At 41.8% G+C, this 24,194-nt stretch overlaps 1 protein-coding gene across 3 annotated transcripts; it reads right to left on the minus strand.

The window, feature by feature from the left end:
- Window positions 1-2,512: 2,512 nt before the first annotated feature.
- LOC108715057 (PRKC apoptosis WT1 regulator protein) lies at window positions 2,513-11,604 on the minus strand. 3 transcript variants are annotated; one of them, XM_041560864.1, is made up of 7 exons: window positions 11,293-11,604; window positions 8,147-8,643; window positions 7,583-7,657; window positions 7,231-7,265; window positions 6,351-6,435; window positions 4,792-4,896; window positions 2,513-2,818 (listed from the first exon to the last, which is right to left on the minus strand). In XM_041560864.1, exons 2-7 carry the CDS (start codon window positions 8,543-8,545, stop codon window positions 2,735-2,737), a joined length of 783 nt encoding a protein of 260 aa, XP_041416798.1. In that variant the 5' UTR covers window positions 8,546-8,643; window positions 11,293-11,604; the 3' UTR covers window positions 2,513-2,734. The 3 variants fall into 3 exon arrangements, with proteins under 3 accessions (XP_041416798.1, XP_041416797.1, XP_018115397.1); XM_041560863.1 differs by having other exon boundaries at window positions 8,147-8,575; window positions 11,293-11,603; XM_018259908.2 differs by having other exon boundaries at window positions 6,351-6,429; window positions 8,147-8,575; window positions 11,293-11,598.
- Between the last annotated feature and the right edge of the window lie 12,590 nt (window positions 11,605-24,194).

Genomic DNA, 24,194 nt, shown 5'->3' on the forward strand with positions numbered 1-24,194 from the left:
GTCAACTGCAATAGGCCTGAAGAAAGTGAACCTATAAGGCGTACTGAGAGAATTAGAAGACTACCTGCATGGACCAAGGACTTTGTTATGTGAAGAATGTATAATATTATTTTAAAACGCATACTGTTTAATTGTTGCTGTTATTATAGTTGCCCAAATGCTTTCCTACTATACGGGGAATATGTGGTGTTTATGCAAATGGCCTGTAGATGTCACTGTGTTCATACTTATACTGTGCATACTTAGCTTAAAAGTGAAAGTTACTGTTATATAATGGCTGCATGAGTCTCTGCTAATAAAGCACTGTTATACTCTACTCATCCTCGGCTACCCAAAACATAACAGTGGGCAGGTCCTTTTTTTTCCGATAATTCCAATAAATATCCAAGCAAGCCTCTAAAATCGCCAAAACAAGCAAACATAGTTTTCATCTGACTGTGTGCTCCATGAAAACAGTCCTGATCATTTCACAGGAAAACTAGTTCATGGAGTATTTGATAAAAGATAGCATAAAAACAATCCTGATCATTTCCTAGGAATACTGGCTCATCAAATATCTGAGAAAGATTGAAAAGCCATGGCATAAAGGACAGAGCGACATCTAAAGGATTCATTTTAGCACATACAGAAGTCTGAAGTGGTGGAGACCTATAGTTGTAGATATTTGATGCACGACATTGACAACTACTAGGAAGTAGATCCCCCTAATCCATGATATTAACATATCGTTTGGTGGCTGAAGTCTGGTCAACATGGAGCCAAAGGCAAATTCATTTACTAAAACTCTTTCTACAGGTTACGTAGAATTTGAATTATAAAGGAAGGAAGAAGCAAGACGCAGGTGCTGTAACAGAAAAGGAACACAACAAAGCTGTGGTTTTATTTAGGGTGGCTTTATATACATAATAGGTGCTGGTACTGATTAAAACCGGATCTCTGCTTCACTACTAGAACAACATAAGAAAAACACATTGAATGAAAGATGGTGGCATAGCTCATACAATTATTTTAGATAATATTAGATATCTACACACAAAACAACAAAGCAGCTATGTTTTGTGCTGCAAATCAGATTACAAAAAAAGTGTGGGGAACCTGCAGACTTGTCCATTTTTCTACATAAAAGCCAACTTTTTAAAGGGCATGTAAAGGCAAAAAAATAAAATCCCATTTTTACTTTCTCTGATGAAAAAGAAACCTATCTCCACTATACTTTAATTAATAAATGTGTATTGTTTTTATAAGAAACCTGACTGTATGCAGTGAAATTCTCCCTTCATTTACTGCTGTGGATAGGAATTGTCAGACGGTCCCTAACTGCTCTGCAGGGAAACAATCATACTTATGAACAGCAGGGGGAGCCCCCGCCTTACTTACCAGCCATGCAGAACTCAAGCAGCTTTGTTTATGACAATCCCTAAACAGCCCAGATCACACTGAGCATGTGCACAGTCTTAGTCTTGCAAAGATGTATAACAAAGTTACAAGATGGTGACCCCCTGTGGCCAACTTTGAAAGCATAAATCATTTGTTTGATTAGGCTTGTGGTGCAGTAAGTTCATGTTTATATTTAGTATACAAAATACAGCATTTCTAGCCTTATTCTATTTTAGACTTTACATGCCCTTTAATAGGTCATTTGCGCCATCTATAACTATCTGCCACATGAAACAAATGTGCCCAACACTAAGCCAAGCTGCTTTGGAGTTATAAGGGAATCAAGTAAAAGCACCCTCAAAATCAGCGGCACCCTTCACATTTATAATGTAAATGTTTCACGGGTCCGGATATCACTAACCTTGTGTTCAATGGTTTTAGTTGTACATTCTGCTGTAGTTTCCCTGCAGAAGGGTTCATCATTTTTTCTAGGGATGCACCGAATCCACTATTTTGGAATTGGCCGAACTGCTGAATCCTTTTTGAAAGATCTGGCCGAATACCGAACAGAATTGAAATCCTAATTTGCATATGCAAATTAGGGATGGGAAGGGAAAAAAACATTTTTTACTTCCTTGTTTTGTGTTAAAAAGTCAGGCCATTTCCCTCCCGCACCTAATTTGCATATGCAAATTAGGATTCCGATTCGGTTCAGCTGGGCAAAAGGATTCGGCTGAATCTACATCCTGCTGAAAAAGATCGAATCCCGAACCGAATCCTGGATACGGTGCCTCCCTAATATTTTCTTATTAATGAATTAAACAGATTCAGATTGTAAGCTCTTGTGAACAGGGCCCGCTGATCCTATTTGTATGCTGTAACCCCCTGTTTGTTTTCAGTTAATAAAAAGCACTGTGCAACTTGATAGAGCTTTATCAATAAATTAAGATGATGTTGATGATGACCACGTACAAATTCTAATTTCTTGCTTTCTTTTTCCTTCTTTAAATTACAGTGCCCTCTATAGTCTCTTACTGACATTTCATGCTGAATTTGTCAAATTCTTCAATGTGCCTCCTACCTCTTCTTTCACATACTCCTATATATATATATATTTATATATTATGACTTTAAATCAATTTCTCTCTTTTATTCTTGTGACTGTGACAATGGAAGCCTATGCAACAGTATTGCTCTTCCTGATGTTACAGAGCAAATAAAAAAAAAAGTCCCGAATCCCTCACATCAAGAACCTTTGATTTCATTATTGTGCGATTGCGTTCGATTGTGCGTCTTGGTGCTTTGTGGTGATGGACAGAGACATAAGTGCTCCTGACATGGAAATGTGCAGTTGTCTTTAGCTCAGCTTGGTCATCACTTTCAGCAGCATTTGGTTTTCATCTTTTAACCTCTTATTCTCATCCTCAGCTTTCTGCATTTTCTAGGAAATAAGACTCACTATTAGTAATCCAAGGTGCATAAAGGGGGGGGGGAGGCCCTTGATTTAGTGGGTTCCATTAAGGCAGTGGTCCCAAACTAGTGGCTCATGAGCAACATGACACCAAACCCTTGGATGTTGTCCCCAGCAGTGTCGGACTGGCCCACTGGGATACCAGGAAAAGTCCCGGTGGGCCCAGGGGTCAGTGGGCCTCTTGCTTCTGACCATTTGGCCTATTTCATGGTCATTTCCTATTTCTTTATGGGAATAAAGAGGCTTAATAATGGAAGAATAAAGTATAGTATGTAGAGAAAAGAGACTAGGAGAATAAAGAGGTTGAGTGAGGAGAGGAGGTATAATAGTTTGGAAAGTGGCCCCTCAGCCTAAGGGTTTCTGGTGGGCCCCTGGTATCCCAGTCCGACACTGGTCCCCAGTGTCCTCAAAGTAGATGCTTAATTATGAAATTCTGGCTTAATGGCAAGGTTTGATTGAATAAAACTATGGGGCAAATTCACTAAGATTCGTAGTTGCGCCAGGCGTAACTTTGCCGCACTTCGCCGCACTTCGCCACACTTCGCCAGGCGTAGTTTCGCCAGCGCTTCACAAATTCACTAAAATCCGAAGTTGCGCTCAGGGGTAGCGTAAGGTTGCGAAGTTGCGCTAGCGTTGATTCGCTAAGTGAAGCGAAGTTACGCTAGCGATGGTTTCAGCACTACAGGAAATGTAGGGGGGAAGGAGGGGAGCCCCAAAAAAATTTTCGATCTTTTTCAGCCTATCACCCATAATGTAGAAAACACGCCAGCGTTTTTTGGGACTTAGAAAAAATTTTGACTTTTTTTGAAGCAATCCCTATCTACTCTATTGCGCTTCACCTGGTCTGAGGTGGCGAAGGAAGTCTGGCGTAAAAGGTAGCGTTCAGTACACTGCGCGCGTTAGTGAATTTGCGTAGTTACGTCCGTAGCGATAATTCGCCAGGCGTAAGGGTACAAAGTAACACTAGCGAATCTACGCCAGCGTTCGTTAGTGAATTTGCGCAGTAACGAAAATGCCAAACGCTAGCGAAGTAACGCTAGCGTTCGGCGCTTAGTGAATTTGCCCCTATGTGTATTGCCAAACAGTCTCCTGTAGGCGGCCGGTCCAAATAGGAGCTACCAATAGTCAATCACAGCCCATAATAGGCACCGCCAACCTCAGGAACTGTTTGCCTCCTTGTGTTGCTCTCCAGCTTTTTGTTACATCTGAATGTGGCTCAGGGATAAAATAAATGGTTGGAGATCCCTGCATAAAGGCTTGCTATTGAGTAAAAGGCAAAACAGGACCCAGCTACTGCCATCTTCAAGGGTAGCGGTAGTTCAGTGTATTAATAGACACATTGCATTAGATGCAATAATGAAAGGCATTGTATAAGAATTCTTACCTCCAAGCCTACTGCCTAGACAAGCCAACCCCCTTTCAATAGTAAGTGTGGCTTTAATGTGTATGTTCATGTATATTTTTTATTTGCTTGATAAATCAAAGATGAAACTTAGGGTTGTCGAGAGCCCCTTTATACTCTCTATTACTGCTATTGCAGTATCCAGAGGCATGGGATCTGTTATCCAGAATGCTCGGGACCTGGGGCTTTCCAGATAAAGGATCTTTCTGTCGTTTGGATCTTCATACCTTAAGTCTACTAGAAAATCATATAAACGTTAAATAAACCCAACAGTCTGGTTTTGCCTCCAATAAGGAATAATTATATCTTAGTTGGGATCAAGTAAAAGTTACTGTTTTATTATTACAGAGAAAATGGAAATACATTTTTAAAAATGTGGATTATTTGGATAAAATGGAGTCTATGGGAGATGGCCTTTCCATAATTTGGAGCTTTCTGGATAATGGGTTACCAGATAATGGATCCCATACCTGTAGCCCTTTAATATATATAGTGTATAAATAGTATAGTGTATAGTAGTAGTATATAGTGTGTTTCTTACTCGAGTCAGGGTCTTCACCTCCATCTGTAGAAGGGTCAGCGTTGCCTCTTTGTCTTTTAGTTGCACAGTCAGGTTGTGATTGTCCTGCCGCTTGCCTGTCACTTCCTGTTCAACACAAATGGAGCCCAAATTAGCCCTTCTGTTCTAGTAAGGTATGATATTGAGTCAGTCAGCTGAGTTATTATTGAGACACATTCTGTCCTCAAACCTGCAGAAGATAGCTATTTACTTTTTTCTGAATATCATTTGTCCTCCAACCTGCTGTAAACTGCTTCCCGTCAGTCTGCTGTAAACTGCTTCCCTTCAATCTGCTGTAAACTGCTTCCCTTCAATCTGCTGTAAACTGATTCCCTTCAATCTGCTGTAAACTGATTCCCTTCAATCTGCTGTAAACGCCTTCCTTTCAGTCTGCTGTAAACGCCTTCCTTTCAGTCTGCTGTAAACTGCTTCCCTTCAGTCTGCTGTAAACGCCTTCCCTTCAGTCTTCTGTAAACTGCTTCCCTTCAATCTGCTGTAAACTGCTTCCCTTCAATCTGCTGTAAACTGATTCCCTTCAATCTGCTGTAAACTGCTTCCCTTCAGTCTGCTGTAAACTGCTTCCCTTCAGTCTGCTGTAAACTGCTTCCCTTCAGTCTGCTGTAAACTGCTTCCCTTCAGTCTGCTGTAAACTGCTTTCTGTCAGTCTGCTGTAAACTGCTTCACTTCAGTCTGCTGTAAACTGCTTCCCTTCCGTCTGCTGTAAACTGCTTTCCCCAGCTTGCTGTAAACTGCTTCCCTTCAGTCTGCTGTAAACTGCTTTCTGTCAGTCTGCTGTAAACTGCTTCCCTTCAGTCTGCTGTAAACTGCTTCCCTTCAATCTGCTGTAAACTGATTCCCTTCAATCTGCTGTAAACTGATTCCCTTCAATCTACTGTAAATTGCTTCGCTTCAATCTGCTGTAAATTGCTTTGCTTCCGTCTGCTGTAAACTGCTTCCCTTCAATCTGCTGTAATTTGCTTCCCTTCAATCTGCTGTAAACTGCTTCCCTTCCGTCTGCTGTAAACTGCTTTCCCCAGCTTGCTGTAAATGTCTTCCCTTTAGTCTTCTGAAAACTGTTCCTTCAGCCTGCTGTAAGATGCTTTCCATCAACCTGCTGTAAACTGCTTCCCTTTGGCCTGTTGTAAACTGATAACCTTTGGCCTGTTGTAATCTGATTTCCTTATGTCTGCTGTAAACTGCTTTCCCTCAACCTGCTGTAAACTGCTTTCCTTCTGCCTGCGGTAAACTACTTCCCTAGTATTTACATTACATGACAGTGTTGACGCACAGTACTTAATTAATAAGTACTTATTAATAAGTATTAATAAGTAAGTACAATTAATTGTAAACATAATGACATATCAGAAATATTATTATTATTATGCTAAAAACAAATAATTAAAATAATGAATCGATTTTTCATAATGAGAATTTTCATTGGGGAAATATCTCCTAAATCATGATGAAAAAAACATAAATCCATTAGGTTCAGTTGTTTAAAGTCTCCCCTCCGAGTGACCAAACCACACGTATGGCCTTACCTTCTGGAGTTCCTCTGCCAAGACCTGTCCCATCTTCTGTCTGACATCTTGATAAGGAGAATCCGTACATGTATTTGCCCTGAAAGTTGAAACAGCAACTCAATGACTCGCAAAGCTCCAAGTTTATACAAACGAGGATGAAAAAAATATTTATTTTTGGAAATGTTATCAGTGATGCAACTCCCAGTGGGGGGTAGTGATGTCACCTAAAGTGCACTACGCACCCAAATGATCAGAGAACCCATACAAACCATTTCACTAAAAGGAAATGTTCCTCAATCATAAACTTATTGGGGAATTGTCAAGGCACATGGCTATGGTTGCCTGGATCTTTTCAACCCTGCCTATGATTTAGACCTGGACAGTCTTTCGAGAACTAGTAATGAGCAAAACTGCTCATTTGGCAAAATAAAAAATTGCAAAATTGCTGAAAAGTACTCGAAATTGTGAAATTTGGCAAAAATTTTGCCAAAAATGCATTGACGTCAGTGACCATTTTTTTACCACATTGTTTTCCTCACACTAATTGCATTGGAGCCAAGGGACATTATTTTCCTGGTGGTATATACAAAGCTCCCCATCACCTTGAGGTCCCTTGTGCTCCATAGCTTGCGCATCAAATAACGAGAAAGCTTCCCCAAAACAATTTCCTAGGATGGAGGTATTATTCATGGAGTTGGCACTTCTTTAAAGGCATCATACATGGAGTTGGCACTATATTAACCCATGTGTTCTGGGATTATTATATAAGAACGTTTCACAGTATTGATCCTGCCATGCATTCTGCAGTATTAGATGTATTGGAGATGTCAATGGTTTCTCGTTATCAACATCTAATTCTAATACATGTCAACAACTACTGTGCTTTAAATATGCATACCTGTTTTGGCTTACTCCTTCGGACTTCCTCAGTTCCTGTGAAATATATAAAGCATCATCAAAAAGTCATTGAGTATTGAAACATGAGGGGCATCACTAGTGGTTACTGGACCCACAACAAGATATAGTAGGGCTGATTCTCCTTGTAGGCACATCTTGCAAATGTATTTGAGTCTGAGATGGAGAGTAAAGGTGGCCAAGATCTGTTCATTTTGAAAGTATGCTTTCATAGACCTATGACCTAAGACCTGAGTCCATCTCGTATTAGATCCCATAGCTGCCATTTACCAATAGAAGAGAATCTTGAGGGTAAGAGTGGCATGTTTGTAGGGTGGGCAGAGGTTTTCTCTAACCTGATTAGGGACTTCTGTGTTTCGACTTCTCTGTCCATCCTGGCCATCCACATGATCCTGACTCTCATCAGTGTCCTTAGTGAGACAAAGTCATTATTATTATTAGTCGTTATTATTAATGATAAATCCTTCATACAGAGCCCCTCTTAGAGAAAACACTGCTACAGGGCTTTTTTTATCTGTCCCCTGAATGTTAACTTTTACTACTACCAGATAACCCCAAAAGTATATAAATGTAAAGGGTTATAGATGGGTGCGTTTTCAGGGCCAGGTCACAGTAGGACATTGCTTATACTGGGCAGGATTTGGGTGGATCATGTCATGACAAGCCAGATTTTTGTGTGTGGCCTAATTTTTTTAATTTAAGGCCTCATTCTACTTAGTTGGAAGGGCCCACCCACTAGAGGCCCTGGTAGGGCATTAGTAAAATAGTACAGGACTCTTCAGGGGAATGTAGTAGATAAGTAGTATTGGGTCCTCTGATTTATGATGGCAACCCTGTAAGCCTTAATAATGGTAGAGAGATGGACAAACAACACTCAAATACTATAGGTAAGTACTCACTTCTATTTGAGTTATATAGGCCACCCCTGTAGGTCTCCGCTTCTCCCTCAATTTCCTTTTCTCAATTTGGGTACGGTGTTTCTTTTGTCCACTTCCTTTCTTCTCTTTCTCTTTTGAAGCAGTGGAATCATGAATGGAATTGTCTACAGTCACACACATTTGAGTTGTGTTTTCTGCAGGTCTTCTTCCTTCTGTTTCCGTGGTCTTCTCTTTGGTAACATGCAAGTTCTGAGGTTCTGCCTGTTGCTCCCTGGCCTGATGGGAATAACTGGCATCTATGGACACACTGCTCACAAGGCTGGAGGAAGATGAACGAAGCCTCATTCTTTCCCTCCGGGCTTTCCACTCTTCCATGAAAGGCGCCTGTTCTGAGCTGCTGTACTTTCCATCCTTGGACATATTTAGGTCTTAGAATGCAGAGAAAGATTCCTGAAAAGAAAGGTATTCTTCTAGGATGTATAGTGTGGTTGAGGTGTCACCTGTTACACTATCCTTTTCTAAAAATATGTAAAATGAAATAAAGAAGGACAATTAAGTCAATATAAAGGAATGGTTTGCCCTGCTGCATCCTATTCTACATTGGGAACTCCAAGGTCCCCTGCGCTATAGAGCATACATGCATTCGCGGCATGGGGGGGATGTGCGCCCGGCCAGCGGGCACTAGGACCATGAGGCCTTGGGGCACCGTGCAGGGGAATCCGGCCCTGGCTCTGGGCTCAGATTACAGCAGGAAGGGGGGGGAGAGGGGAGCAAACTGAGAATGCTCAAGCCCTAGCCCTGGAGGTTTAAGCTGAAAACAGGAAGTCTGATACAGAAGCCCATGAGTACACAATAGAAGGAAAGAAATGTGCTGTTTCTTTTGACAGAGGACTCAGAGCAACATTACTTTGAGGATTTACTGGTGTATTTATATAGACCTTTCTGGTAAAGTTTACTTAATGTTAACCTTTCCTTAAAGCTGCGACCCTAGGCACAGACCCTTGAGCACCTATATGGTAAATACACCTCTGGAAGGCCACAATAAACCCTTGTAATGAACATCTGTCCTGTGGCAGGCACTACAGAAAGTGTCACCTACTTGCGCTGCACTGCAGGGCTGGTACTAGGTTTAGGCAGAAGAGGCACGTGCCTAGGGCGCAACGAAGTGGGGGTGCCAAGCATGTACCTCTTCTCTCGCCTACCCCTGGTCCGGACCGGGTCGAGGTCATCGCGCCTCTGTGCACACTTTGTGCGTGCTCTGCTCTCACCCCCCTCCACAAATTGTTGTATCGGGCACGCATCGCAAACTCACAGGTGTGTATGCACATACTTGCAGATGCCTGTATGGGTGTGCGGTCATGGACATGGTCAAGGGGGTGAAGTGGCCGGCTGGGTTGCCTTGGGTGCCCGGCTGGCTTGGCCCGGCCCTGCTGCACTTTGCCCCAATCCAGAGTGAGATGCTAGAAGAGGGGTGTCCAGATAGATTGGGATCTACCAGTAGACCTTTAGGGTAGGACTACATGATCTGACGTGCTGCAACAAAACACCGGCAACAAGTCGAATGCTACGGAAATAATGTAAGTGAATGCATTGTTGGATGAAGTCGCATTGTTGAACCGACGTGACACGACTGTCAGATACAGACAATGCACAGACTTCATCCGACATTTCTATCTCTTACCTTATTTCCGTTGCATGCGATTTGTTGCAGCGCGTTGGGTCGTGCCAAAAACGTCCGTGTAGTCCTACCCTAAAGGTCTAGTAGTCCTACCTTTAGCTGGTGATCAGTAGATCTCAAGACACTGTCTTCTCTATATCACCCTCCTGTTTCCTGATTTTCATGTTAAATTTGCATAAGTAATAGGTGTTTGTTAAATTTAACAATATACGTGTTCTCATAAATCAATATTTATGTAATATTTTCCATGGAACAGAATGGTAACAATGTTTTTATGAATGAAGATCATAATGGGACAACATCACTAAAAGTTGACCTCACATTAGAAAAGTACGATCTTGCACCTCTTTGTGCTTGCGCCCAGGTCTTTTCAAATGACCCCCCTGTATACCATTAGCCTAAGAGACAAAAGCAGGCAGTGAATAGTTTAAAGGGGAAGTAAAGTCTAAAATAGAATAAGGCTAGAAATGCTGTATTTTGTATACTAAACATAAACATGAACTTACTGCACCACAAGCCTAATCAAACAAATGATTTATGCTTTCAAAGTTGGCCACAGGGGGTCACCATCTTGTAACTTTGTTATACATCTTTGCAAGACCAAGACTGTGCACATGCTCAGTGTGGTCTGGGCTGCTTAGGGATCATCGAAAATGATCAAAACAGCACAAGTCAAATAATATCTGCCAGAAGTCGATACAGCAAGACTGATTAATAATCAGAATATATAGACTGCACTGGGTCCTGTGTTGTCATGTAATCTAATGTGGATTTTATAGTTTTTGTATTGTTTAATACGGACTTTCTCCAACTCTGCAGAACCAGTGGCTGCAGCAAAATAATCCTCCGAATAGAATCCCAGTTTATCTGTTTAAATCTGGCTCCATGATCTTTGTCCCTGCAGCTGGAGTTGGAAACAGTATAGGGGATGTAAAGGCAAAAATAAAATCCAATACAAATCTCTACACAGTCGCCGACTGCTCTACAGGGAAACAAACAAAGCTGCTTGAGTTCTGCATGGCTGGGAAGTAAGGCGGGGGCTCCCCCTGCTGTTCATAAGTATGATTGTTTCCCTGCAGAGCAGTTAGGGACCGTCTGACAATTTCTATCCACATCAGTAAACGAAGGGAGAATTTCACTGCATACAGTCAGGTTTCTTATAAAAATGGTACACATTTTTTTAATTAAACTATATTAGAGATAGGTTTCTTTTTCATTAAAAAAAGTAAATATAAGATTTAATTTTTTTGCCTTTACATTCCCTTTAATGATGCACAGCGACTGGCAGTCAGAGAGGCAGATACACTGGTAGAAAGGTGAGCTTGGTGGTGCAGGCAGGGAAGGGTGTTAGCGTTCAGGGTGCGTAAAGTCAGTGCAAGAGCTACAGGCAGACAACATAGATATTAATAGAGCTTGTGCAGAGAGGTTGGTGATACAGAACAGACAGAATAGGTTCAGTGATGGGACCATGACCCCCCACATCTGATACCTCCTTGATGGATAAAGGATCCCTCAGCTTCCGTCTGCAGAATGGAAACTCCCTGGGGGGGGGAGTGAGACCCCCTGCCCGCAGCTGTGCAGATGGTACAGAGCTTCCCAAAGAAGCAGAAACCTCTGATCTTTACAGGAGGAGCCTGTCAGGTCCTCTACCCCCCCCTACTTTGCACCCTAGAGTCCTTATATAGGAACGTGCCTCAGACTTGGCATAAATTGCCACTGAATCATTTCCTCCAGCACAAATGGGAGAATGTTCTCTCTCTCTCTCTGGGATGGCTGCTTCATTTTAGATCAGATTGTTTTGCCCCCCCCCCCCCATAAAAAAAACAAATAACCGGTTACCAGAAGACGACAAGTGCATGGAGGGTGACAAGCAAAGATTCCGACACACCAAATGGAATCTCAAAAGCTGATAGGGAGGCTTATTTATATCACTTGGCAAGTCTACCCCAGCGCACAATCCACAGCGTCCAATCAGAAATGAGCTTTTATCTCATCCTGTGCAGGTAGAATAATGATAATGAATCCAACTGGTTAGTAAACAATATCCACTGAGACATTCTGCTGAACTTTAAAAAACAGTATCTACCCACCCGTACAACTTCTGTACATCACAAACACAGAACAGCAGGGGGTGCTCATATCAAATAATGCAAAAATGATCATTGCAAAAATAGTCAGAAGAGCCCTTCCAGGCTGATTCAGTACCTTATTGACCTCTGTATGGAGCAGAGTTGCCAGGTTGGTGGGTTTCCAGCAAAATTGGGCTACTACTTTAAAGCTCAAACTAGCCAAGGTACGGATTTGGGCTACTTTTTTGGGCCCTTGGCTGGTTTGTACTTTGGAAGCCAGCCAAAGTTTTTTTCTTGCCCTAATGTGCCAAGCCTGCGTCTCCCAATGCATGTTGGGTAATGTAGTTTTTGTTTAACAATTTGCCAACAGCCAAGTCTAATGTAAGACTACAATACCCAGCATGCAATGGGACTGACTTGTGTGGAAGTCAGGATTTACCAGATTTTGGGCTCTGTACCCCAGCCTCCCGTCCCATTCTCACGTTTTCCAGTGACTTTTCTCAATTTCAGACAATTTTGGGGCAAAAATCTGCTGGCCACCAAAATGTCTAGAGGTTGAGCTGTTTTACCAATATTTATTGAAATTGTATATGAATTAGGCCTTATGGGGCCCTAAACCTCCTAGGCCCCCTCTGTGCTATGTGACTGGTGAATCTGTCCCATCTTGCTGTAAAAATTTGAAAAACAGGGAAAACTTTTGCTTTTTTAACTTTTTTTCACTGCACATATTGTGCTATTTTTGGGCTACTTTTGAAGTGCCTCTTGGCTGGTTTTTGTAGCTGACTTTGGCTGGTTTAGACCTGGCAACCCTGGTATGAAGCAAGGCCAACATCTGCACGTTGATCAAGGCTGTATATATATATATATATATATATATATATATATATTTGGCACACAGCTTCCAATGATATATATATATATATATATATATATATATATATATATATATATATATATATATATATATATTCCTCAGGTACCTATATATTTGAAATTTTAATTCAAAATGAAATTTTAAAAATTCAGAGGTACAAGGCCCAGTGTCAGACCACGGATGTTGTTGAGGTCCTTTCCCAAAGGCCTGCATTCGCGGCTATTATGTTCTGATCATTGGCCCAACCCTCGGATCAACTAGCTATCCCCTATCTCAAGGTGGGCACACCAGGGAAACAAACAGCTCATTTGGCACACACTGAGCAGTAGAACTGAGCAGACTAAGTACCAGTGGGCATGAAACGCGTAAGGCGGAACACCAATTGGTCTGTATGAATATTCTTTTCATTCTATGTTAAATAAAGATGAACTTTTTCACTTAATTATAGAGTTTTTGGGATATATTTTTGTGTCTGACTCTTATGACACATTCATGATATTAGCAGTAGAAAACGACAAATATCATGACAACAAAAAGAACAAAATAATAGTTTTGTAAATTGCAAAAGTGCAGTAATTTTATAATTTATTCATAATCTTCTGTCGGGGCCATAACCTTGGGAAGTCAGCAGAGACCCCTGTGTCACACCCAACCATTTTGGGGAAAAAGGGGAGAAGTGACAGCGAACATAGACAATGTTTCTATTGTAATTTCCCTGTCCAAATCCACTGCATCCATGACTTTGAAAAGTACCCTACTCCTGGTGCCCAACATGTGTCTGTGTCCACTGGGTTTACAGTAGGGATGCACCGAATCCAGGATTCGGTTTGGGATTCGGCCAGGATTCGGCCTTTTTCAGCAGGATTCAGATTCGGCCGAATTGTTCTGCCCGGCTGAACCAAATCGGAATCCTAATTTGCATATGCAAATTAGGGATGGGGAAGGAAATTGCATGACTTTTTGTCAGAAAACAAGGAAGTAAAAAATGTTTTCCCCTTCCCACTCTCGGTTTTGGATTCAGTTCGGTATTCGGCTAAATCTTTTGCAAAGGATTCAGGAGTTCGGCAGAATCCAAAAATGGGCATTCTCATACCTCCCAGCATTATTCCTTCATACTTATTTTTTAGATTGACCCATGCCTCTTTTTGATGTTTACCAAAGATCAGCCACATCCCAGGAACAGCATTTATAAAGAAAAATGATACTTTATTACAAAAATTGAAGGTACAAAAATAGCCTTACGCATTTCATGCACTATTTTAATGCTAGACTTGGCATTACACTTAGAGTTTTAACATATTTGGCTTCAATTTTTATTCTATTATTATTCTAGAGGTGCTCAGTTATCGTCCAAAAATCTACCCCCAAATCCAACCCACTTTCTATAAGTCCCACCCCTTTCGTTTCAGGATATTGAACTTATGGGTTCTGTATTTGCTGTCATACTATTTACTACTCTGTGCACCAGTTACCAGCTGATATCTGATCAAACTCAATTACATCAAGAGCACAGAGCAGACATCAACAGGACAGTGGTAGTTGCAGAAATTTCTTTTTCTGCATTTTTTGAGTGAGTGAGAGGTGCAAACATGCTAGAACCTAAAGAACCTAAAAGGTCTCCATAGACAGCCAGGTCAAATCACTTTTGGATCTCAATGAGTTAGTCATGAGCGAAGTGCCTCTATGGCATGAAACGCGTAGGGTCATTAGAGATGTTGATATTTTAATTGAATCTAAACAGTGTTTTTACTTTACACTTGTGGATTTCCTAGAGTGCCTGGAGTTCCCCGCTGAGACTATTGTTGAGGGTCTCTGACGGGCTCTAGGTGGCCCAGTATGACCATGAAGCTCAATGTGAATCTGCAGAGAAGGGTCGCGCGGTGCACACCGTCTCCTCTGCTCTCATTCTGCTTTTTCTATTTATGGAAAATGAAACGGACAATATATCAGGTATTTAAAAAGCAATATAATTCCAGTGAATGTTTATGAAGAAGTGGAAACATTTACATAGACATTTGTGAGAACTTGTGCCCCTTTTAAAATAACTGCTCCTTTTTTTCCGGCATCTTGTCTGTTGCACATAGTTTAAAGCCCTGCGCCATTCCCGTCTCACACACACTCCTCTCCTGATCTTAAATAGAGCTATAATACATCTCTTATTTACATTATCATTGCCCATAACTCTCTTTGTACTAATCTGCGTGGTGTCTGGCCAATATAATGTGTAAAGCCTCGGCTCACCAATGTCATTTTTCCATAGCTCGCCCATTACATGAACCCCCCTCTCCTCTACTCCAAGGGTCTCAGTATTGTTATGTCTCCTTGCCAACCCTGCCATCACATCACCAACCTCACCAGTTGGGCTTTCTTCCTCCATTGTGTGCAGTAAGTCTCTTTGGATCAATTCTGCCCTTCTGATGTTCTGGTGGTGTCGCTAAGCCAGACGGGATCGATTTTATAATAGTTTCTCCTTCACTAGTGTTGTTGCCTACCACATTCGATTTTTCTCGATATAGTCCCTTGGATTTAAAGGAGAAGGAAAGTCTTTGTGCACTTAGGGCTGCCAAATGTTAGGCACTCCCAAGTAGTTATACTGACTTACCTGAAACCCCAGGCTGCTGCTCTGATCAGCAGAAAACTGCACCGGGCCCGGGTTATATCAGTGAGCACCATGGAACGATCGTCTTCCTCTTTGATTGCGCGGCAGTGCCGGGTCATGCTGGGCAGGCGCCTATTTAGTGTGCGCATGCGCGAATTTGCGCAGAAGCGCACAAAGTGCGAGAACTACATAGAGTTGGCCAGAGAAGGGAACCGGACTTGGAGTAGGTGACAGAGCAGGTACGTGCCTGGCGCCCTCCCAGCTTTGCGCCCTAGGCACGTGCCTACTCTGCCTACCCCTAGTTCTGGCCCTGTCGCGCGGCTGTGCATGCGCTAGAGTCCTGCACTGAACCAATTTGTTAAACCCGGCCCGCAACCCGCACCAACAATTAGCATACTTACCCGATTGGACCCACTACCGACCTCCCAGTACCTTATCCGTTGCACGATCCGCTGACCATCATCAAACTCGCTCCCGAAACTTCTGCAATCCGCAGGGTACCGCATGTTTTTGCCCCACCCGCTGCAGGACTCTAGCATGCGCAGTAGAACAAAAAGCCGAACTTTAAAAAGTCGCTATTTCATTCAACTGCACATGCATCTGCCCCGGGAAATTTGAAGAAAGAAGAAGCTGGAAGAGGATCACTCTGTAGTGCCCACTGGTATAACCCCGGGCCGGGGTTTCAGGTAAGTAAATACAATCACTTGGGGGTGCCTAACATTTGGCACACTCAAGTGCAAGACTTTCCATCTCCTTTAAAGAAATAAAAAACATAAATGGTCCAAGGACATTTGTGCCCTCACTGCTGCCGTGGAGCAGACTATCTAATGAAGGTGTGATTTTGCCCAGTACGAAAATTTCCAATAAAGCTGTTTATTGCACATATGTGTCCTAGGGGGAGCAGGTAGGGACGCCACCTTTGCCAGTATCCTATAAAGGAGCACAGACATGTCAGCTCACCCTAATTTTTAGGGAATCTCCCTGATTTGCCCCTCTCTCACCCAGGTTTTAACCTGGAAATTCGGCTCCGCCAATGCAGAAAGTGTTATTGCACTCATTGCTCTAGCGATGCGGCCCCTCTTTGACCTGCTCCGGCGCTGATGTTCTAATCATGGGGCAGGAGAGGGGGGAGTCCCCCCTGCAAAATCTTTTAAGGGTTCCCACTGCGGATGCACCGAATCCACTATTTTGGATTCGGCGAATCCTGCATGAAAGGTTTGGCCGAATACCGAATACCGAATCTGATTCCTAATTTGCTTTTGCAAATTAGTGGTGGGAAGGGGAAAACATTTTTACTTCCGTAAAATCACGCCCCAGTCCTAATTTACATATGCAAATTCGGATTCGGTTCAGCCGGGCAGAAGGATTCGGACAAATCTGAATCCTGCTGAAAAAGGCCGAATCCCGAACCGAATCCTGGATTCGGTGCCTGCCTAGTTCCCACAAATTAGGGTCCATCTAACAATTGCAGGGTCTGTTTCTTCTCCCTTAAAGCCCAATGAGACATAAAATCGTTACAGCTCTCATGAGAAGATCCCATAAAATCCTTGAGTCCTTGGCCATTTATCAACCCTGAAAGAATAAAAAAAAACCCTCACTGTTTATAATAAATATGCCTTATAGAACAGCATGGGATCAAGAGAGATTTTGGCACGTGAGCTTACACGACACAGAACAGTAACCAGAGACCAAAGAAGGAACTGCTGGGGGACTGCACTCGGCTTCCATAGTGAACGTTACATGTTCCAGTTTAGGGTCCCATTGTCCGGCCTGTTTATATATCCAATGTACAAAGTCACTGGAGGGTGGAAGAGAATCATTCGAATTTCGAGCTATTTTTTGTGTACTTCGACTAGGGAATAGTCCAAATTCGATTCGAAAAAAATTCTGTCTCTTTAAAAATTCGACTTCGACCATTCGTCATCTAAAAGCTGCCGAATTGCCGTTTTAGCCTATGGGGGACCTCCTAGAACCTATTTAGAGTCAATTGGTGGACTTTGAAAAATCTAAGTTTTTAAAAAAAAACAAAAAAAAAAAACGTAGAAACGAATTATAATTGAATGCGATGTTATGTCGATTCGTTCGATTCAAATTCGGATGAAAACGGCCTATTCACCTGCAAAAAAATTGTTTTGTTTTTTTTTGGATAAATTTCAGTTTTTTATTCGAATTTCAGATAAGGGAACTTTCTGTAATTTGGATCTTCCTACCTTAAGGGGCAGATTTATCAAGGGTCGAAGTAAAAAAAAAAAATCGAATTTGAAGCTATTTTTTTTTGTGTACTTCGACTAGGGAATAGTCCAAAATTCCATTCGAATTGGAAAAAAATTCTGTCTTTAAAAATTCAACTTCGACCATTTGTCATCGAAAAACCTGCCGAATTGCTATTTTAGCCTATGGGGGACCTTAGAGTCAATTGGTGGAAACGAATTCGATCGAATGCGATGTTACTTCGATTCATACGATTCAAATTAGAATGAAAACGGCCTATTCACCCATTTCGGTTGGTCTTTTTTTAATAGAATTTCGAAGTTATGGGAGTTAAACAAACTCCCATTACTTCGAAATTCGACCCTTGATAAATATGCCCCTAAGTCTACTAGAAAATCATGTAAAGATGAAATAAATCCAATTGGTTTTGCCTCCAATAAGGATTAATTATATCTTAGTTGGGATCAAGTACAAACTACTGATTTATTATTACTTAGAATTTTAAAAAATTTGGATAAAATGGAGTCTATGGGAGACGGCATTTCTGTAATCCGGAGCTTTCTGGATAACGGGTTTCCGGATAACGGATCCCATACCTGTATAACAATGTGCATGATTTATTAAGGAGACATTTACTTTTTCTGGGGGTCACAGATGGAGGATGAAGAAGTCGTCAGTATAAAAATGTTTTACTATTCGGCTTCAAATATCTGTTATATCCACTAGTACTTGGATGTGTAAAACTGAGTCTACTGCAGTTCAATGAACACAATGAAGCCTCAAAGTCACGAAAGGAGGCGAAGTTGAAGTCCTGAAGCCACAAGTTCAATTCTACTGAGCATTGAACATTGGTGTGTTTTATTTATTTTTTTTAATCCCCTGGCCAACAATGTATTATTATAAAGGATAAGTAAACCTTTAAAATAAGTGAATGTTAAATTGATGAGGGGGCTATTCTAGGCACTTTTGTAATTTACATTCATTATTTATTTTGTTTTTATTCCAAGATATTAAGGGATACATGTGCTGTTAATATGAATGAATTGTGTTACAACAGCGCCACCTGCTGGTCAGTTTCCCACCAGTCTGACCAGCAAGTAGTCAAGGAAGTTGTCAGGAGAAAGAAAGAGGCTGCTCTGATGTTCTTCTGCTTAGGAATAAAATTAGAAATCTTTCCTAAGCAGAAGAACGTGTGCATTTTTATTACATATGGGGTTTTTTATTTTCTTTCAGTGCAAAACTGTTCAGGTTTTAGCATTGTGAAACCCAAACAAAAATTTGGCCAATACCCACCTCCGATGTCCCATCCCTGCCCCTGTACGGCACGAGCAAACCCCCAAGTCACTGCTCCACTCCCCAATGTCATCAACCCACCCTCTTGTCCTTATTTTACCAAGACCAATGGTGTCAACCCTATATGGGAGACCAGTTCACTTGGGGGCAGTGGGTACCATGTACAGTCATATGAAAAAGTTTGGGAACCCCTCTCAGCCTGCATAATAATTTACTCCACTAACAGTGGCATGTCTTTCATTTCCCAGGAACATCTGAGTACTGGGGTGTTTTCTGAACAAAGATTTTTAGTGAAGCAGTATTCAGTTGTATGAAATTAAATCAAATGTGAAAAACTGGCTGTGCAAAAATTTGGGCACCCTTGTCATTTTTCTAATTTGAATGCATGTAACTGCTCAATACTAATTACTGGCAACACCAAATTGGTTGGATTATTTTATCAAGCCTTGAACTTCATAGAGAAATTATTTAAGGCGACCAATTGCAAGATGTGCTTCTGTTTGACTCTCCTCTGAAGAGTGACAGCATGGGATCCTCAAAGCAACTCTCAAAAGATCTGAAAACAAAGATTGTTCAGTATCATGGTTTAGGGGAAGGCTACACAAAGCATCTCAGAGGTTTAAACTGTCAGTTTCAACTGTAAGGAATGGAATGAGGAAATGGAAGGCCACAGGCACAGTTGCTGTAAAACCCAAGTCTGGCAGGCCAAGAAAAATACAGGAGCGGCATATGCGGAGGATTGTGAGAATGTTACAGACAACCCAAAGATCATCTCCAAAGACCTGCAAGAAGATCTTGCTGCAGATGCAGGTGTATCTGTACATCGCTCTATAATTCAGCACAATTTGCACAAAGAACATGTGTATGGCAGGGGGATGAGAAGCCCTTTCTGCACTCACACAAACACACTCGCTTGTTGTATGGAAAAGATCATTTAGACAAGACACAGTCATTTTGGAACAAAGAGCTTTGGACTGATGAGACAAAAATTGAGTTATTTGGTCACAACAAAAAGCGCTTTGCATGGCGGAAGAAGAACACGGCATTCCAAGAAACACCTGCTACCGACTGTCACATTTGGTGGACGTTCCATCCGTTCACTTTTTTTATTTTATTTTGAAGGCCATTTGTAAATTTGGTAAATTCCTCCCGGCGGCCACTAGATGGCACGTGGTGCAGATCTTTTTCAGGCTTCTTTCAGTTGACTGTTGCTTCTTGTGTGTTTGGGAATTTAACCTTATAAGGATCCCGGCAGCCTGGCTGGATTCTTCTCATGTGAAAGCACAAGCTGCTCCCTGAACTGCCGCCTTTTAAGGAATACACGGCTTGGCTGTTTATTGTTTCTTAACTGTCTGCCAGAGAGAGAGGAAGCGATGGGGGAGATCCAACTCCTCTTTTTTCTGCCTTGAGGGGGATACACAGAGAACCATCTCTAGCAAATGTTATTTAAAGTCCCAAGGAGGAGGCAGATTACCCTATGCACCCCCACCCAGTCTTGCTCACAGACACACGCATTGAACATTTGAGCTCAGACAAACCCCTGATACAAATCCAAAAGCGCTCGTTACAGATCAAAATTTTCACCCGTTGAGTTTCACCCTTCTTTCAGTGGGACAGTCCCGCTTTTAACAGCTCAACCCGGATTTGTACTGAAATGTCCCAACTTTCTCTGCACTGAACAGCCAGAAAAAGATACAACGTTTCTAACTTAATTGGCTTTTGGCAGAGAGCCCAGAACAGCCACCAGGTGCAACGAAGATACTTTTGTAACAATTTTGAGATAAGCAAATCAGTAACAATTTAGATAAACAGGTCTCTTGGGAGAACTTAGACTCTTGTACTGTACTTATTTATCTTCACACATTTCACAGTTTCATTACCAGTAGTGGTCTGTTCACTTAGACGAAAAACGAGCAAAATTCGCAAAACAGTGAAAAATTTGCGAAATGCCTTGAAGTCAATGGGCGTCAAAATTATTTTGAAGCGCGTCAATTTTGATGCAAGTGTCAATTTTTACTACGCGTGCCTATTTGATCCAAATGCATTAAAGTCACTGGGCGTTTGAATAATTTTGACAATTTTGACGCGCGGCAGATTTTTCCCCGGCTAATCGTCAGCGCAGTTTTGTTAATTAATTCGCTTGTGGCAAAACGCAGAAATTCGTCGCTAATTCGTGTCTGGCGAATTTATTCACCCATCACCAATTACCAGTTTCACTAGAGGTACATAAGTGAATGAATAGAATAATTGTGGTCAACTACATTTGGAATAAGATGGTGGTTTTCTCATTTATACCCAAATATACATTACCTTTCATTACAGGTATGGGACTTGTAATCCAGAATGCTTGGGACCTGGGTTTTTTTGGATAAGGGATCTTTCCATATTTTGGATTGCCATACTTTAAGCCTACTAAATATTTAAATAAACCCAATAGGGATCAAGTACAAGCTACTGTTTTTTAATGTTGAAAAAAAAAACATGTTGAATTATTTGAAAATGATCTTTATGGGAGATGCATCACATTCCTAGAATTTGGCTCTTTCAGGATATTGGATCCCATAGCTGTACTATGTACCGATATTATGGCAGGGATAAGTAACATCCAGCAGTTTGGGAGCTACAGCTATCAGAATGGGAGTTGTAGTTGTACAATGTCAGTTGCAGAAAGATGGTGCAGCACAATAATTGAGTCGTTTTTGGACGATGCATTGACACATATTGTCTAATATTATTCACCTGTATAACCAAAGATTGCGCGAGTCGGCAGGTAAATTATAGGGATGCACCGAATCCAGGATTCGGAATCCAGCAGGATTCGGATTCGGCCGAATCCTTCTGCCAGACGGAACCGATCCGAATCCTAATTAGCATATGCAAATTAGGGGCAGGGAGGGAAATCGCGTGACTTTTTGTCACAAAACGAGGAAGTAATAAAGGGTTTCCTCTTCCCACCCCTAATTTGCATATGCAAATTAAGATTCGGTTCAGTATTCGTCCGAATCTTTCGCAAAGGATTCGGGGGTTCGCCGAATCCAAAATAGTGGATTCGGTGTATCCCTAGTAAATTATAATAACAATAATTGTGCAGAAAGTAGAGAAAAGCGCAGCCCCTTCATTTTTCTGGTCATCTTTGCTGCAGTCATTGGCCATGGTCATTGGAAAATCGGATTTCCAGTTCTGCCTGCCGGGCTCTAACCCAACTCATGGTCAAACGCTCATCACTGTTACTTACACTGCAGGTTGTGATCCAATAGGATGGCAGGATTGCCTGTTAGAACTGCCCCCGAGGTTCCAGGCGTGGAAATTCATTAAAATCCAATAGGATTGCCTGTTAGAACTGCCCCCGAGGTTCCCTGCATGGAAATTCATTAAAATCCAATAGGATGGCAGAATTGCCTGTTAGAACTGCCCCCGAGGTTCCATGCATGGAAATTCATTAAAATCCAATAGAATTGCAAGGGTGCCTGTTATAACTGCCCCTAAAGTGTCCAGGGAACCAGGAAGTAATGTATGAAACTGGGCCAACTGCTCAACCAAATTGGGCATTATGTAGGGCCAACTCATAGAGCAGAAATGGCTACAAGGCGACAATGTGTTCCCAGCTTGTGATTTTGTGTCAGTACAGGCACACTATTGCACCTTACAAAATGTATAGTGGCATTGTGTTGAGAACTCCAGCTTCCGTGCTTTTGAATGACAGGCCTTCTTCTTCTTCTTCTTCATTACTCAGCAAAGCTAGAATTATATTATTTAGGGATACACCGAAGTCACTATTTTGAATTCGACCGAACCCCCGAATCCTTCGCAAAAGATTCGGCCAAATAACGAACCAAATCCACATTTGCATATGCAAATTAGGATGGGAAGGGGAAAACATTTTTACTTCCTTGTTTTGTGACAAAAAGTCACGTGATTTCCCTCCCCAACCCTAATTTGCATATGGCTAGGACTCGTCCGGGCAGAAGGATTCTGCCGAACATGAATCCTGCTGAAGAAGGCCGAATCTTGGCTGAATCCCTAATATTATTATTACTTATTTTTCTATTCAGGTTCTCTCCTATTAATATACCAGTCTCTCATTCAAACTGCTCCCTGGTTGCTAAGGTCATTTAAACCTGAAAACTGCTGAGTTGCCAAGTTGAAATAATTAAAAACACACAAATAATAAAAAATAAAGATCAATTGCAATGTGTCGCAATATTATTCCCTACATCGGTTATTTATTAAACTCTGAATGCCAAAAACCCGAAAAATCGGAAGATTTTGTGGTTTTCGTGCAGATTTTTTCCTGCACAGAAATATTTTTAGAAAATGTATTGATAAATAAGGAGAAAAAAAAACAGTGCGGATTTGGGCAGAGTATTTTTCAGAAAAAAATTAGATAAATTCGCAACATCAGACATCTTTGGAAAATAAAGACCCCCGAGTACCATCCCGCCAGTGATTTAGATTCTAGCCAGCGGGAAGGCTTTTTGGGGAAATTAGTCGCCTGAAGACGAGGCGATTTGTCGCCCGGCAACTTAATCTCCCGGAATCTTATCATGTGCCCTGACCCTAAAATGGCTGGACAACAAACAATAGAATTATTTCTCCCACTTTGTAACTGCAGTCAGCTGGGCACCTCATTCGACCCTCAGTACTCCAAGCACCACAGCCGGGGACCTCGATTATCCCACAATGGTCCAATCCCTACAGTAACCCCGATACATAATGTGCCATCTGCTCCATTTCTGGCTGAGTTCTAGCTGACAAGAGCATAAGAGCTGACGATTATAAACGGCCACTTAATCTCTGAAAAAGTGTGAAGAGGAGCAATGTGCATTTATACTAGTACTGCCCTGTTTGTTTGGGAAACAAATCTATAAAAGCGTTGTACTTGTTTGTTACCCAGGACGAGCCTCGCAGCTGGCCTGACATTCTTAATGAACCGTATTCCCTTTCGGCAGTTACAGGCATTCCTTGTGGTTCACTGATTAATCCCTTCCATTTTAGGTCATTGGCAATCTCAGCTGGGAAACTCACTCGTACCCCCTGGCACAGACATTAACTGGGCCTTAAAGGAGAAGGAAAGGCTAAAACTAAGTAAGCCTTATCAGAAAGGTCCATCTAAATATACCAGTAAACCCCCCAAGTAATGTCCTCTGTCAAAAGAAACACAGCATTTCTTTCCTTCTATTGTGTACTCATGGGCTTCTGTATCAGACTTCCTGCCTTCAGCTTAAACCTCATTGCCCTGGGCAAGAGCATGCTCAGTTTGCTCCTCTCCTCCCACCCCTCCCTTCTCTACTGTAATCTGAGCCCAGAGCAGGGAGAGATTTAGGCAGGAAGTGATGTCACACCAC

The sequence above is a fragment of the Xenopus laevis genome, chromosome 4S, assembly GCF_017654675.1.
Source record: "Xenopus laevis strain J_2021 chromosome 4S, Xenopus_laevis_v10.1, whole genome shotgun sequence".
Lineage (NCBI taxonomy): Eukaryota > Metazoa > Chordata > Amphibia > Anura > Pipidae > Xenopus > Xenopus laevis.

Coding starts and splice junctions, on each gene's coding strand:
- LOC108715057 (XM_041560864.1), bottom strand. CDS start 8,545: ATGTCCAAGGATGGAAAGTACAGCAGCTCAGAACAGGCGCCTTTCATG. Junction 7,266..7,582: donor ACACAGAAGTCCCTAATCAG/GTTAGAGAAAAC, acceptor TATATTTCACAG/GAACTGAGGAAGTCCGAAGG. Junction 6,436..7,230: donor GAAGGAGTAAGCCAAAACAG/GTATGCATATTT, acceptor TGCTGTTTCAAC/TTTCAGGGCAAATACATGTA.